At 43.9% G+C, this 13,508-nt stretch overlaps 1 protein-coding gene and 1 pseudogene across 3 annotated transcripts in view; one reads left to right on the top strand and one right to left on the bottom strand.

Annotated features, from left to right (window-relative positions):
• Window positions 1-509: 509 nt before the first annotated feature.
• On the bottom strand, window positions 510-863 carry LOC108522113 (RNMT-activating mini protein pseudogene; annotated as a pseudogene).
• A 1,082-nt stretch (window positions 864-1,945) lies between these two features.
• Window positions 1,946-13,508, top strand: part of LOC108522116 (WASH complex subunit FAM21A-like) — a 25,932-nt gene continuing 14,369 nt past the window's right edge. For all 3 annotated transcript variants that reach the window (XM_017862201.1, XM_017862202.1, XM_017862200.1), the window contains exons 1-4: window positions 1,946-2,129; window positions 2,242-2,364; window positions 3,714-3,878; window positions 12,770-12,832. In XM_017862201.1, coding sequence (XP_017717690.1) covers window positions 2,127-2,129; window positions 2,242-2,364; window positions 3,714-3,878; window positions 12,770-12,832 — 354 coding nt within the window. In that variant the 5' untranslated portion in view covers window positions 1,946-2,126. The remainder of the gene's footprint in view (window positions 2,130-2,241; window positions 2,365-3,713; window positions 3,879-12,769; window positions 12,833-13,508) is intronic.

Raw genomic sequence — 13,508 nt, 5'->3', positions numbered from 1 at the left:
AAAAAAAAAAAAAAAAAAAGATAAGCAACTCTTTTACCTTTCAACTGCTGATGTTATGTACGATTTATCACAAGAAGCATAGCTGTGCATTCATGAGCTGATTGTATTAACCTCTAGAATTTTAGAAACAAGCACATCTAAGCATATGGATAGTCTCTTACCTTACAAAGTAAAAGCAAGCATTTTCTATTTTAAAATTTTTATTTCTGTGTAAAACGAAGAATTCCTAGAGGCCAAATAAGAAAAATATACCAAACTCAAACCACTATTAAGTCATGAAACAAAGAATACTCTGAGGTAGAAGTCAGGCAATATGATCCACAATTTCAGGTATTCCCAGCAACCATCGCATCTTGCAAGTAAGATCTATTTTTTTTAAGTCTCAAATTCCAAAAAATCAATAATCCATTCTGTAAAATCACGTGGAAAACTATGACCGACAGAAGACACCCAAACTTTTGTCATAGTAACAGAGTAAATGCTTTTACTAAAAGCTGCCAACATTTCTATCAGTAGCAACTGTAAGGAGGCCGCTGGTTGTAACCATAATGCCCATATTAGTGGGGATAGTAAGGTTCTTGACTGTGTTGCGGGTAATTGTTATCCCAGAATTGTCCTGGCTGCTGCTTGGATCAATTGTCACTTTGCCACTCTCATCTACCGTCCCTGCCTCTGAACTGTTATCTTGCAACCGATTGCCTGTTTATTTGGCTCTGCTATTCCATTACTCAACAATTGGAGGGGACTCAGGAGGCTGTTTCAGGTATTCCTGATACTCCTTGTCATCTTCTGTGAATCTACTAGCAAACATCTCTTCAAAATTTGGAACAGCTTCAGCAGTGTCAGTCATTCTGAAACTCCCAAAGATTTGAGGCAGCTGTATTGTTTAATGTTTAGGTTGTTTAAATCGGTCAAGGGCTGTGTCTGTCTAGCTTGGGCCGAACGCCGCCGGCGAGACACTGAGAGGCCGCAGGAGAGGTGGCCTCTTGCCCACCACACCGTGGAACTCCAGACCACTCCAGCTCTCCAATGTAGCGGAGTCCCTTCCGCTAGCCATCGAAAATAACTTAAGTCACTTAAGCTGCACTTGGGATAATCAGGTTGTTATTTAATGAGGTGATAACTGAGGTGACTACAAAAGAAAAGTCGGGTATTGGGTGTGAGCAAGCTGCATGGGGGCAGTAGTAGCATGTTCTAGGTTGAAGGCTCACCCTAGGCCAAGCACCGTGGCAGCTGTTTTACAATATTATCACTTTACTATCACATCCTTGCAAGATATGTAGCTTCGTTTTACTGAGGAAAGCTCAGAAAAGTTAAATAACTCGCCCTTGGGCACACATGACTGGAAAGAAAATGGGATTTTTATTTCAATAAGTAAGTTTGTCTGGCACAAGGGCGACTCAGCAGAGGGAACTTCAAGGAAGTGTGAGACAGAACAGCTGGAGCCCTGAGCTGGGAGAGTGGCGGACGAATTATAAAGAGCTTTATGCTTGTCATAATGAAAAGCTTGTCCTTGAACTTGAGGGCAAGGCTGAGAGGGCAAAGCAGGCCCTACACAGTAGCAGCCAAGCAGGTCATAAAGAGCAAGATGATGCCCAGGCAGATGAGGATTCTCTATCTACAGAGCGCCCGCCTGCCAGCTCCTTCACAGCAGCGGATTTTGCGGCAAGAGAAGAGGCAGCAGGCCAGGCCTTTTCCTTCGCCCACAGCGTCGGCGTCCAAGGCTCCCAGACTGGTTTGCTCCACTGGCTGCTTGAGGTCCCCTCTGTCCAGATCCGCCGGACTGGCGGCCCGTGCTGTGGCCGATCCCCCGCCGCTGCCTCCGGCCTTAGGCCGCAGCGCCATCCAGCCAACCCTCCTCTGCAGCTTTCCCTGGCGTCTTCCCCTCTCCTCCAGCTTCCTCCGCCCCAACCTAGCGTAGAACCCCAAACTCTAGTCCCAGTCCACTTCCGCAGCTTCATCTCCTCAGCATCGCAGGTCGGATCACGTGCGGGCTCTGTCACGTGACATCAGGTCACGTGAGGCCGGTCACGCCCGGGGCAGCTTGGCTGGGGCTGGGCTTCCGGGGCTCTGCGGTCCTCTGCGCGTGCGGGTGGCCTAGGAGCCCACCTAGCCGGGCGGCTGGGATGGTGAGGGCTACGGGCCGGGCTGCGGCCGGGCAGGAGAGGGGCCGGCCTGGGCTGGGGTGGCCGTTCCTGCTGCCCTCAGGCTTAGCCTGTCTTCTCGTTTTTTTCGCTGCAGATGAACCGGACGACCCCCGACCAGGAGCAGGCGCCCGCGTCGGAGCCCGTGTGGGAACGGCCGTGGTCGGTGGAGGAGATCCGTAGGAGCAGCCAGAGCTGGTCGCTGGCGGCCGACGCGGGCGTGAGAGGCGGGCCCCGGGGACGCGAGGGCGGCAGGGGTGACGCTTGGCCTGCGCGCGGTAGGACCGGGCGGCGACTGCCCCTGCACCTGGCCCGTCCCGTTGCCTGCCCTCTTAGGAACGCACGCCCCGCTTAGCCCCCGAGAATGCCACCCTGGCAGCCCCCGGCCACCAGGGATAGGGGCAGACCCTGACCGCTGCCCAGACGCGGCGTTCTCTTCACGGGGTTTCTGGCAATGCGCTCAGCTCCATTCAGAGGGGAGATCCGTTTCCCCCACGCTGAGGGATTGCTCCGGCACTAGGGAGGCGATTCCTGTTGGGACCTGGACTAACTGGGTTGGGAGGCAAGCCAGTATGTGGATATCCTTTAGTGGGATTCTTCAAATCGGGGGCCCAAAAAGCTCAGAACTCTTCCAGAGTCCCAGATGAATAGCATTTTTGAATAAGAGTGGTGGTTGATTGGCTCACCCTTGGTCTGTGACCTCTGTAGGTTGACAACCAAAGAGGACTTTTAAAAAGAGACAGGGTTTTGCCCTGTCACCCAGGCTGGAATGCAAGTGGCTCTGTCTTGTTTCACTGAATCCTCCGGGGCTCAAGTGATCCACCCACCTCAGCCTCCTGAGTAGCTGGGACTATAGGTGTCCACCGCACCTGGCTGATGTGTTTATTTATTTAATTTTAGTAGAGATGGGGGTCTTGCTATGTTTCCCAGACTGGTCTCCAACTCCTGGACTCTAGCGATAACCCCGCCTCAGCCTCCCAAAGTGCTGGGATTGCAAGCGTGAGCCACCACACCTAGTGCCAGACAAGGATTTTAAATTTTTCCAGAAACAAGATCGGTGTCCCGTTAGCTCACTGCCACTCTTTTGATGAGCTTTCTTAGAGTTTTTCAATGTCACTTGGTCTTAGTACTTGTCAAAAGCAGCATTCCCGCCGGGCGCGGTGGCTCACACCTGTAATCCCTGCACTTTGGGAGGTCGAGGCGGGCGAATCACGAGGTCAGGAGTTCGAGACCAGCCTGGCCAACATGGTGAAACCCAGTCTCTACTAAAAATACACAAAATTAGCTGGGAGTAGTGGTGGGCGCCTGTAATTCCAGCTACTCGGGAGGCTGAGGCAGGAGAATTGCTTGAACGCGGGAGGTGCAGTGAGCGGAGATGGCGCCACTGCCCTTCAGCCCGGAGGACAGACCGAGACTCCGTCTCAAAAAGAAAAAAAAGAAAAGAAAAAAAAAGCATTTCTTTAGCATTCTAACACTCAAAGGTGAAAGGAAATGGGTTCTTTTTTGATGTGACATGCAAAATAGATACATATAACACTGATACTACTGTATGTTTATTTTTAAAAATAGCTACTACAGTTTCTACAGGAATTCTCACAGCAAACTATCTCTAGGACCCATGAAATCAAGAAACAAGTGGACGGACTAATACGGGAAACCAAAGCCACAGATTGTCGCCTGCATAATGTCTTCAATGACTTCCTTATGCTCTCTAATACCCAGTTCATTGAAAATGTGAGTTATTTAGTTATATCATAATTCCTTTTTTGGGAGTAGGAGATACTGTAATTTTAAATAACTTACTGTTAGGTTCCCTCCTAAATTTTGGTGGAAGTGTGGTTCTTGGTAATTACAGTTTTTTTCTCTGGGATTAATGCCTCTTTTTTATTTGTAAAGTTTTAAGTCCTTTTTTCCAAGCCTCTAAAAAAGTCTAATGATAAAATTTTCTTATACTTTAGTGCTTCCATCTTTTGTCAGTTTTGAGAGTAGTCAGCAATTGTGCTGAATTTTGTAGCACTCACACTACCTTTGTTGTGGCGTGATCTGTAAGGACAGCTGTATACCTGGTTAGACCCTCTGGACACCAGCATGTGGTTTCAGTTGTTGATTGGGTTCATTATGTTCTGATAAATTATATTCAGGGGATATATATGTTTACTTGCAATATTCTCAGCTAAAGTTTATGATGGTTGAACTTATGGAATCAGCTATAAACAGATTACTAAGCTTAAATCTATATGTGATTTTTGTCTATTTACTGAGTTTCTTCTAGATGGTAGGAATACACAGGTAAATTAGATAGAGCCTCTCCCTTGGCAAATAGTGTAATTCCAGCATACAAAGGAAGTAAGTGTGGCTGGAGCAGAGTGGAGACTTAAGAGATGAAGATGGAGAGGAAGCTTAGGTAACAGACCTGTGTTTCTCATAGGGTGTCCCAGCTTTCTGAATATCAGCGTTCATTTGTGGGAAAAGGATTATTAAAGTAAGCTATCTCCTGAGATTGTTAGATATAAAGTAATAAAATTTTCAGAATCACAAAATTATTTAAAAAGCCCAAGATTTAGAATAGTTAAGAGAATACCAGATATTGCCATGTCGTCAACTTGTGCAGCATGTTTGTGCATTTTTTAGTAGCTCGAGTTAAATGACACTTCCTGTCTTTTTTTGGAGAGCTATATGTAAAATAAAGATATTAATAAAGGTCTTAGAGATCTCTTTGCCAGTTACTTCCTTTAACAGCAAAGGAGTACTCATGAGTTTGAAAAATAACAAGTATTCGGCCAGGCGCGGTGGCTCAGCCTGTAATCCCAGCACTTTGGAAGGCCTAGGCGGGCAGATCACCTGAGGTGGGGAGTTGGAGACGAGCCTGACCAACATGGAAAAACCCCGTCTCTACTAAAAAAATACAAAAGTACCCAGGCATGGTGGCGCGTGCCTGTAATCCCAGCTACTCGAGAAGGCTGAGGTAGGAGAATCACTTGAACCTGGGAGGCGGAGGTTGCGGTGAGCTGCGATCCCGCCATTGTACTCCAGCCTGGGCAGCAAACGAAACTCCATCTCAAAAAAAAAAAGTATTCAAGTGAAATCAGTAGTTTTCTGATTGTCTACACAGAATGTCCATGCTTGGTCCTGATCATTTATCTCACTGGAAGAGTCAGGGACTCAAGACTCAACTTCTCTGGTGTGCACAGCCCCGTAGTGTTTTCATCAAGATTAATTTGGTGTCCTTTTAAGCACTCCTGTTCTTTTCATTCTGTACTTTTCTTGCTGGATCAGGTAGTCAGCAGTTCTCTACAGTCAGTGCTGCAGCACCAGTCGCAAAGGATATGGGAAGTTTTCTTTTTTTTTTTTTTTTTTGAGACGGAGTCTCACTCTGTCATCCAGGCTGGAATGCAGTGGCGCCATCTCGGCTCACTGCAAGCTCCGCCTCCCGGGTTCACGCTATTCTCCTGCCTCAGCCTTCCAAGTAGCTGGGACTACAGGCACCTGCCAGCACGCCGGGCCAATTTTTTGTATTTTTAGAAGAGATGGAGTTTCACCGAGTTAGCCAGGATGATCTCTATCTCCTGACCTCGTGATCTGCCTGCCTCGGCCTCCCAAAGTGCTGGGATTACAGGCCTGAACTACCGCGCCTGGCAAGGGAAGTTTTCTTTGTCCCCAGTGTGCCTGTACCGGATTGGTACTAGATTGGTACCAGATCCACACTTCAGTGGGGAGAAATGGGGAACATCATACAGTTTTTCTGAATCACAGTCTTAGGTCTTGTCTTTTCTCCAGCTCTTCTTTTGTAGGCAAGTTTTCGTAGATTCTGAATTTTCCATGATGTAGTTTTTGTGGTTTTGTTTTATTGTGTTTTGGTAATTGTTCTTTATTTCTGTCCACTACTGGGGATTTCCTGTTTTCCATCCATCTCTCCATCCCTTTAGCCTTAGCTTTTTTTTTTTTTCTTCCAAGACAGAGTCTTGCTCTGTCACCCAGGCTGGAGTGCAGTGACACGATCTCGGCTCACTGCAACCTCTGCCTCCCGTGTTCAAGCAATTCTCCTGCCCACGCCTCCCAAGTAGTTGGGATTACAGGCTCCCACCACCAGCCTGGCCAATTTTTTTTTTTTGTATTTTTAGTAGAGACAGGGTTTCACCCTGTTGGTGAGGCTGCTTTCGAACTCCTAACCTCAAGCAATCTGCCCACTGCAAGCTCTGCCTCCCTGGTTCAAGCGATTATCGTGCTTCAGCCTTCCAAAGTGCTAGGATTACAGGCGTGAGCCACTGCACTTGGCCCTTAGTGTTAAGTCTTGATGCCCCTTCGCCTTCCAGTCTGCTGCCAGAACTCTTCTCTGAATGTGCTGGTTGCCACTGCCAAATCTTAATTACTTCCCAGACCTTCTATAAGGCCACATGCTATATAGGTTTTTTCATTTGTGGCAGAGCATGATGATACTGAGAAAACAGTTAATGCTTAATAAAACTGTGAAAAAATCTACTTGCTGGTATATATTTGTAAGTGATCTGGCTTTTTTTTTTTTTTGAGACGGAGTCTCACTCTGTCGCCCAGGCCAGAGTGCAGTGGTGCGATCTCGGCTTACTGCAAGCTCTGCCTCCTGGGTTCATGCCATTCTCCTGCCTCAGCCTCCTGAGTAGCTGGGACTACAGGTGCCTGCCACCACACCTGGCTAATTTGGCATTTTTAGTAGAGATGGGGTTTCACCGTGTTAGACAGGATGGTCTCGATCTCCAGACCTCGTGATCCTCCCGCCTTGGCCTCCCAAAGTGCTGGGATTATGGACGTGAGCCACCGTACCCGGCAATCTGGCTTTTTTAATGTTTTTTTTAATCCTGACATCAGTACTTAGGTATTACAATTCCAGCTTTAATTATGGTGCCATTTGGTTTCATGGTAATTTATCAGAAATATTCAAAGTCAGATAACTTTCTGGGTTTTATTAATTAGCCCCAGAGGCAGCCACAAAGTTGCAAACTGTATTATAAAGTTTGTGAAACAATCTGGACTTTCTAGGGCGAGAACAGTCAGGACTTTCTAGGGCAAGAGAAATTAGTACCATTAGTAAAGGCTCAAGAGGGGACTTGGAGGGAAAAGAAATACTAATTAACATTGGCCAGTGTTCTAGTGTCTAATTAGAAGGCAACACAATTCTAAAGGCTTAATTAATCTGTTAATTTAGGAATTGCATCCTGAAATACCAAGTGCCATAGTTAATGACTTTTGTTTGTTAAATGAACTGGTGAGGGAGGATTTTTTCTTTTTAAAGTCAATTGTTTCAAAATCTTAGCTTTGTAAAATTAAAAAAAAAAAAAATTCCAGAATGAAACAAATTAACCCGTTTATGCCCAAGGTTAAAATTTTTTTTGTGAGAAGCCAGACCTTGGCAATGACCTTGAGCAGTAGGATATATGTAACTCCCACAAGCTTAGCGTTCCAATAATGGAACACTAGGCATAAATGAGTTAATTTTCCAGATCATTTTCCTGTTAATTTATGAAAACTGAATTTTGGTCATTTTTCCCTCCTTTTCTACTTTTCTATTGAAGAAACAGACATGAGTTGCTGAAACTGTCAAGTACTCAGCAATTAGAAAGAAGGAGGTAAAGCCCAAAAGCCTTATTGGCATATAATTTCCTGCACAGGCTTCTCCCTCACCACCTAGACCTGCTTTGTTTTACATAATGCCTCTTGCTTTTGACACTCCAGCCTTCTCATTCCTTGGAAATGCCATATGCCCTGCTGCTATGAGGCCTTTGCTTACATTGCTTCCTATGCCTCTACCCTTTGATTGATATCTGTCTGTCTTCTAGGTCTCTGCTCAATTATATTACTTCCTCCTGGACCCTCTGCACTAGGCAGACCCCCTGGATAAAAGCACTTGAAGCATCACGTTCTTTAGTAGACTTCTTATAATTGTAATTTTACAATTATTGATGGGATTTGATGAGTTGAACCCTCCTGCTAAATCAAGCCCCATATTTTTAACAACAAATATATTTGAAGGGTCCAGCACAAGCCTGATACTTAGGGACCCAGTGAATACTTGAATGAATGAGAGTATGCATAAATGAAAGGCACCGGGGCTGTGTATAATCTGTTACTCTCCAGCCCTGGTTCCTTTTTCCCCACTTCCCCACCTTCCCCTTTTACCTTGTCTTCCCAGATGAGGATCAATAGTAAAGATATTTAACAGTCCTGGATATAGCTATCTGAGTGTAAATTGATCACAAAACACATGAAGCTGTGAGTTTAGCAGGTGAGGATGAAAGAAGTTAGCATTGGTTATCTGCTGGATATGAAGTCCTTGAGACTGCATAGTCCTGCTCACCCTGAAAAGACCCCATGGGCTTTAGGTCCCGTGGGTTTAGGTTTCTTAGATGTCATGTTTGGCTTTCTAGCTGCAGGCTGCTGCTAGGTAACCTTGGTAGCTGCCAGGTCTTAAAGTCTCACTTTTGAGATTTACTTACCTTTTTGGGGTCCTGACTTTGAAAATTACCAAAGTGATTTCTGATCTTTATAGAGCAATTAGGAAAAGTAAGAAAAAGAAAAATCATGTGAAATTTCCTCAGCTGAAGGGGAGACTCCCGGTGTTTAGTACATATATTCTAATTCCATTTCCCATGCAGATGTCAGGCTTAAAAGAATTGAACCTACAGTAGGCCGGGCGTGGTGGCTCACGCCTGTGATCCCAGCACTTTGGGAGGCCGAGATGGGTGGATCACGAGGTCAGGAGATCGAGACCATCCTGGCTAACATGGTGAAACCCCGTCTCTACTAAAAAATACAGAAAAATTAGCCAGGCATGGTGGCAGGTGCCTGTAGTCCCAGCTACTCGGGAGGCTGAGGCAGGAGAATGGCGTGAACCAGGGAGGCGGAGCTTGCAGTGAGCCGAGATCCTGCCACTGCACTTCAGCCAGGGCGACAGAGCGAGACTCCCACCTCAAAAAATAATAATAATAAATAAATAAATAATTGAACCTACAAAAAATCAGCTATTCCAAATTCACCAACCATTGAACTTTTCAGTGTATTTCTTTCTCTTCTTGTTTTTTAACTTTAACCTTTTCTAGATGACTGTATGTGTGTGTGTGTATTTACATTTGCAGCCTACTTTTTTTCTTAATGAGAGCTTATTTAACCCATCTTTGAGACTTTTGTGAACTTATTTTTTTTGTTCGTAAGCTATATCATAATTTATTTAATCTCCCAATATTAAGTGTTATTTATGAAATGTTTCATAAATAACATAAATGTTTCATAAATAAATAGTAAACTTCAGAGAGAAACCACAAGTGCTAAGAAAATGTAGCACCTAGCATCAGTAGTTTCATATTTTGCCACATTTGCTTCAAAGGTGCCAACCCCGCATATTCGTCCTTAACTCTAATCATTTGGGTGGGGATTCCTTGGTATCTCTGCCTTTTTATTCTTTTTTTATTTTTGAGACAGGATTTCCCTCTATTGCCCAGGTTGGAGTTCAGTGGTGCAAACAGCTCACTGCAGCCTCAAACTCCTGGGCTCAAGCCATCCTCCTACCTCAGCCTCCCGAATAGCTGGCTGGGACCACAGGTGTTCACCACCATGCCTGGCTAACTTTTTATTCTTTTTCCCTAGAGAGAGATTTCATTTTTATCCCTTATAGATAACCTTTATTGTGTAGTTCTTTTCCTCTTGACTATTATGTATGAATGTTTGTGTGTGTTTATGTGAAAATAAAATCAGGCCTTCATGGAATTGTGGGTCTGTTTCTGCCCTCTACTGTTTGTTTTGTTTGTCTGCTGTCTGCCAGTATCATAATCTTAAATACTGCAGATTTCTGATGTCTTATTAGGGCAAGTCCCCATATTCTCTTTTTTCAGAATTGTCATGGTTATCAATCTTTGGCTTTTTACTTTTCTGTGTGAATTTGAGGATTATCTTTTACTTACTTATTTTTTTCGAGATGGAGTTTCAGTCTTATTGCCCAGACTGGAGTGCAATTGTGCAATCTTGGCTCACTGCAACCTCCGCCTCCCAAGTTTAAGCAATTCTCCTGCCTCAGCCTCCTGAGTAGCTGGGATTACAGGCACCCGCCACCATACCCAGCTAATTTTTATATTTTTAGTAAAGATGGGGTTTTGCCATGTTGGCCAGGCTAGTCTCAAACTGCTGATGGCAGGTGATCCCAAAGTGCTAGAATTACAGGCGAGAGTCTCCCAAAGTGCTGGAATTACAGTCATGAGCCTCCCAAAGTGCTGAGATTACAGGTGTGAGCCACTGCCCCCGGCAAGATTATCTTACTATATTGTGCCACAGAATATTTTATTAGCATTTGATTGGAATTGCATAGAATTATAAATTTGGTATTTGTGACTTTCTGTTGGAAATCATGATACCATGAACATTCTGATGTTTGCATTTATGATAATTTTCATTGGAGCTAAATTTCAAGAAGTAGAATGTTGGGTTAGAGGATATGATCATTTAAAATGATCATTTAAAAACAGCATTGATCAGATTGGCAGATACTTAAAGATTAGTGGACAGGAGCCATTACTGGCAAAGATTTGGGTAATGGGCACTTGGGTACGCTGCTGGTGACAGGGAATTCTACACATTTGTGCATAGAATCTGGGAATGGCTATTAAGATTTATTTATTCCCTCTCTAGGTAAAATCCCTCTCTAGGTAAAAAGAATAAATAAATAACCAGTTTCAGCCAGGCACAGTGGCTCACACCTGTAATCCCAGCACTTTGGGAGGCCAAGCCCGACAGATCACTTGAGGTCAAGGAGTTTGATACCAGGCTGGCCAACATGGTGAAACCCCCTCTCTACTGAAAAAAAAAAAAATGCAGGCCAGGCACTGTGGCTAACACCTGTAATCCCAGCACTTTGGGAGGCTGAGGTGGGTGGATCACGAAGTCAGGAGATCAAGACCATCCTGGCTAACACGATGAAACCCCATCTCTACTAAAAATACAAAAAAAAATTAGCTGGACATGGTGGCAGGGAGGCTGAGGCAGGAGAATGGCGTCAACACAGGAGGCGGACCTTGCAGTGAGCCAAGATGGCACCACTGCACTCCAGTCTGGGTGACAGAGCAAGACTCCCTCTCAAAAAAAAAAAAGGCAAAAACAAATTAGCTGGGCATGGTGGTACGCGCCTGTAATCCCAACTACTCAAGAGGCTGAGGCAAAAGAATCGTTTGAGCCTGGGAGGTGGAGGTTGCAGTGAGCCAAGATCGTGCCACTGCACTCCAGCTTGGGTGACAGAGCTAGATTCTATCTCTAAATAAATAAATAAATAAGCAGTAAGGGTAGGAGAGCTGTAAATATGTGCACGTGTTTGCTTATATTTGTGTTAAGAGGCTCAGGAAACGAGCATACGCACCAGGCTTAAATTGGGTATTCCAAGGATCAGGTTGTGGGTAGGGAGGGAACTGTTTTAAAATACGTCTCTTTTACATGTGCCTTTATATTGACTTAAAATTTAAAAAATTGAGATAGAATTCACATACCATAAAATTCACTCCTTTAAAAGTATACAGTTTGGTGGTTTTAGTGTACTCATAAAGTTTTATAATCACAGCCACTAATGCCAGAAGATTTTCATCAGTTCATTTATATTGACTTTTTATTTCTTTCTTTTTAAAAAATTTTAATTTCATTTCATTTTAGTTTTGAGATAGGGTCTCACTTTGTTACCCAAGCTGGAGTGCAGTGGTGCGATCAGGGCTTACTGCAGCCTTTACCTCCCAAGCTCAAGAGTTCCTCCTGACTCAGCCCCACAAGTAGCTGGAATTACAGGTGCGCACCATCACACCTGGCTTATTTTTCTATTTTTTGTAGAGATGAGGTCTCACTATGTTGCCCAGGCTGGTCTTGAACTCCTAAGCTCAAGTGATCCCCTCGCCTCAGTCTCCAAGGGTGCTGGGCTTACAGGCATGAGCCACCGCACCTGGCCTATATTGACTTTTTATAACATGCGTGTTGTACTTTGGTAGTTTTAAAACATAAAATAATTTTAAAAACCAAGAATCACAGTGATCTGGCAGAGCAGTGGGTCTGTTCTGGAAAAGAGAGTCTTGCCTACCCATGCTGTCAGGGTCAGTCAAGTGCCCAGCCTTTCTTGCAAGTCAGTGGTAGATTTTTCTCTCTGCTTTCATACAAATGGGATAATAAACATTTATCAACCATTTTAAGCAAATGAATGAAAATAAGTTTTGCCTTTACCATTTTACTTGTTCAAAATCCTAAAATTCTTGTTTCCTAGTTGATAAATTATACCAGTTGACATTCTCTGTAACCTGGGGTGAGAATACTGTATCATTGCCCATCAACATTATTAGGTTAAATGAAAAGGTGTGAAAACTGATATCATACTGTTTTTGCAGCTCTTGGTTTACAATGAGGTTAAAGTTTCATCATGTTTCCTAGTCATTTGTATTTAAATTTTTTTTTTTTTTGGTGGTGTTTGTCCATGACCCACTGTTACGGACACTCACTAGTAGTAGTCTCAGCCCTTTGTTGATTAACCATTTCCTTCCCCATCTTTGTCCTTAGTTACTTCGTGTTTGATTCTTATATTGTGATTTATTTCCAATGAGGTGCTGACCTTTTAACATTGAGTTTGCTTCCATATTTAGCGTGTATACGATGAAGAAGTGGAGGAGCCAGTACTCAAGGCTGAGGCAGAAAAAACAGAGCAGGTACTTGTATGAAATCACTCTTCAGCTGAGTTTCTGACTTTGAAAAGTGTGATGGAGATCGATGTGTTTTGTGGGAGCTGGGGGATGGTGGGCGGGGGTGGGAAAGGGAGGGACTGCTGCTAACAGCAGCCTAAGAGGTGATTCTTTCTTTTGTTTCTGAAATGTAGTGTATTAACTAATACAGAGATCAAATCCTTGAATTCTGATATAAGAATAGAGTAGAAGTCAGCAAACTTCTTCTGTAAAGGGCCAGATAGTAAATATTACAGATTTGGAGGGTCACAGAGGTCATTTTTTTCCTGTGGCTTCCTGAATTACAGATGGACCAACCTTCTTCCTGAGGTCTTCTCACACCAGAGCCCAAAACATAGCTTAAGAGGTTCTGGGTCACACTGACTTCTTAGCACTCCAGCAGAGATTCCTTTTTCTTCCACTCAGAAAGGCACATGGACTGTGAATAAGTTTATTATTGGAGTAGCTTTGAATTTGTTCTCATTTATTCAGAAAATATGGATTACCTGTGAAGGTTGGCGCTTTGTCAGCAATTATTACTTGTAACAGATGAAGCTGTTAGACTAGGAAAAGGGTATTCAAAACCAGCTATCGTTCTGCCTGTTGCCAGCATTAACAAAAAAAAAAAAAAAAAAAAAAAAAAAAAAGTTTTTTTTTTTTTTAT

Source organism: Rhinopithecus bieti, unplaced genomic scaffold, assembly GCF_001698545.2.
Source record: "Rhinopithecus bieti isolate Rb0 unplaced genomic scaffold, ASM169854v2 scaffold_64410, whole genome shotgun sequence".
Taxonomy (NCBI): domain Eukaryota; kingdom Metazoa; phylum Chordata; class Mammalia; order Primates; family Cercopithecidae; genus Rhinopithecus; species Rhinopithecus bieti.
This window is presented reverse-complemented; position numbering and strand designations above follow the sequence as displayed.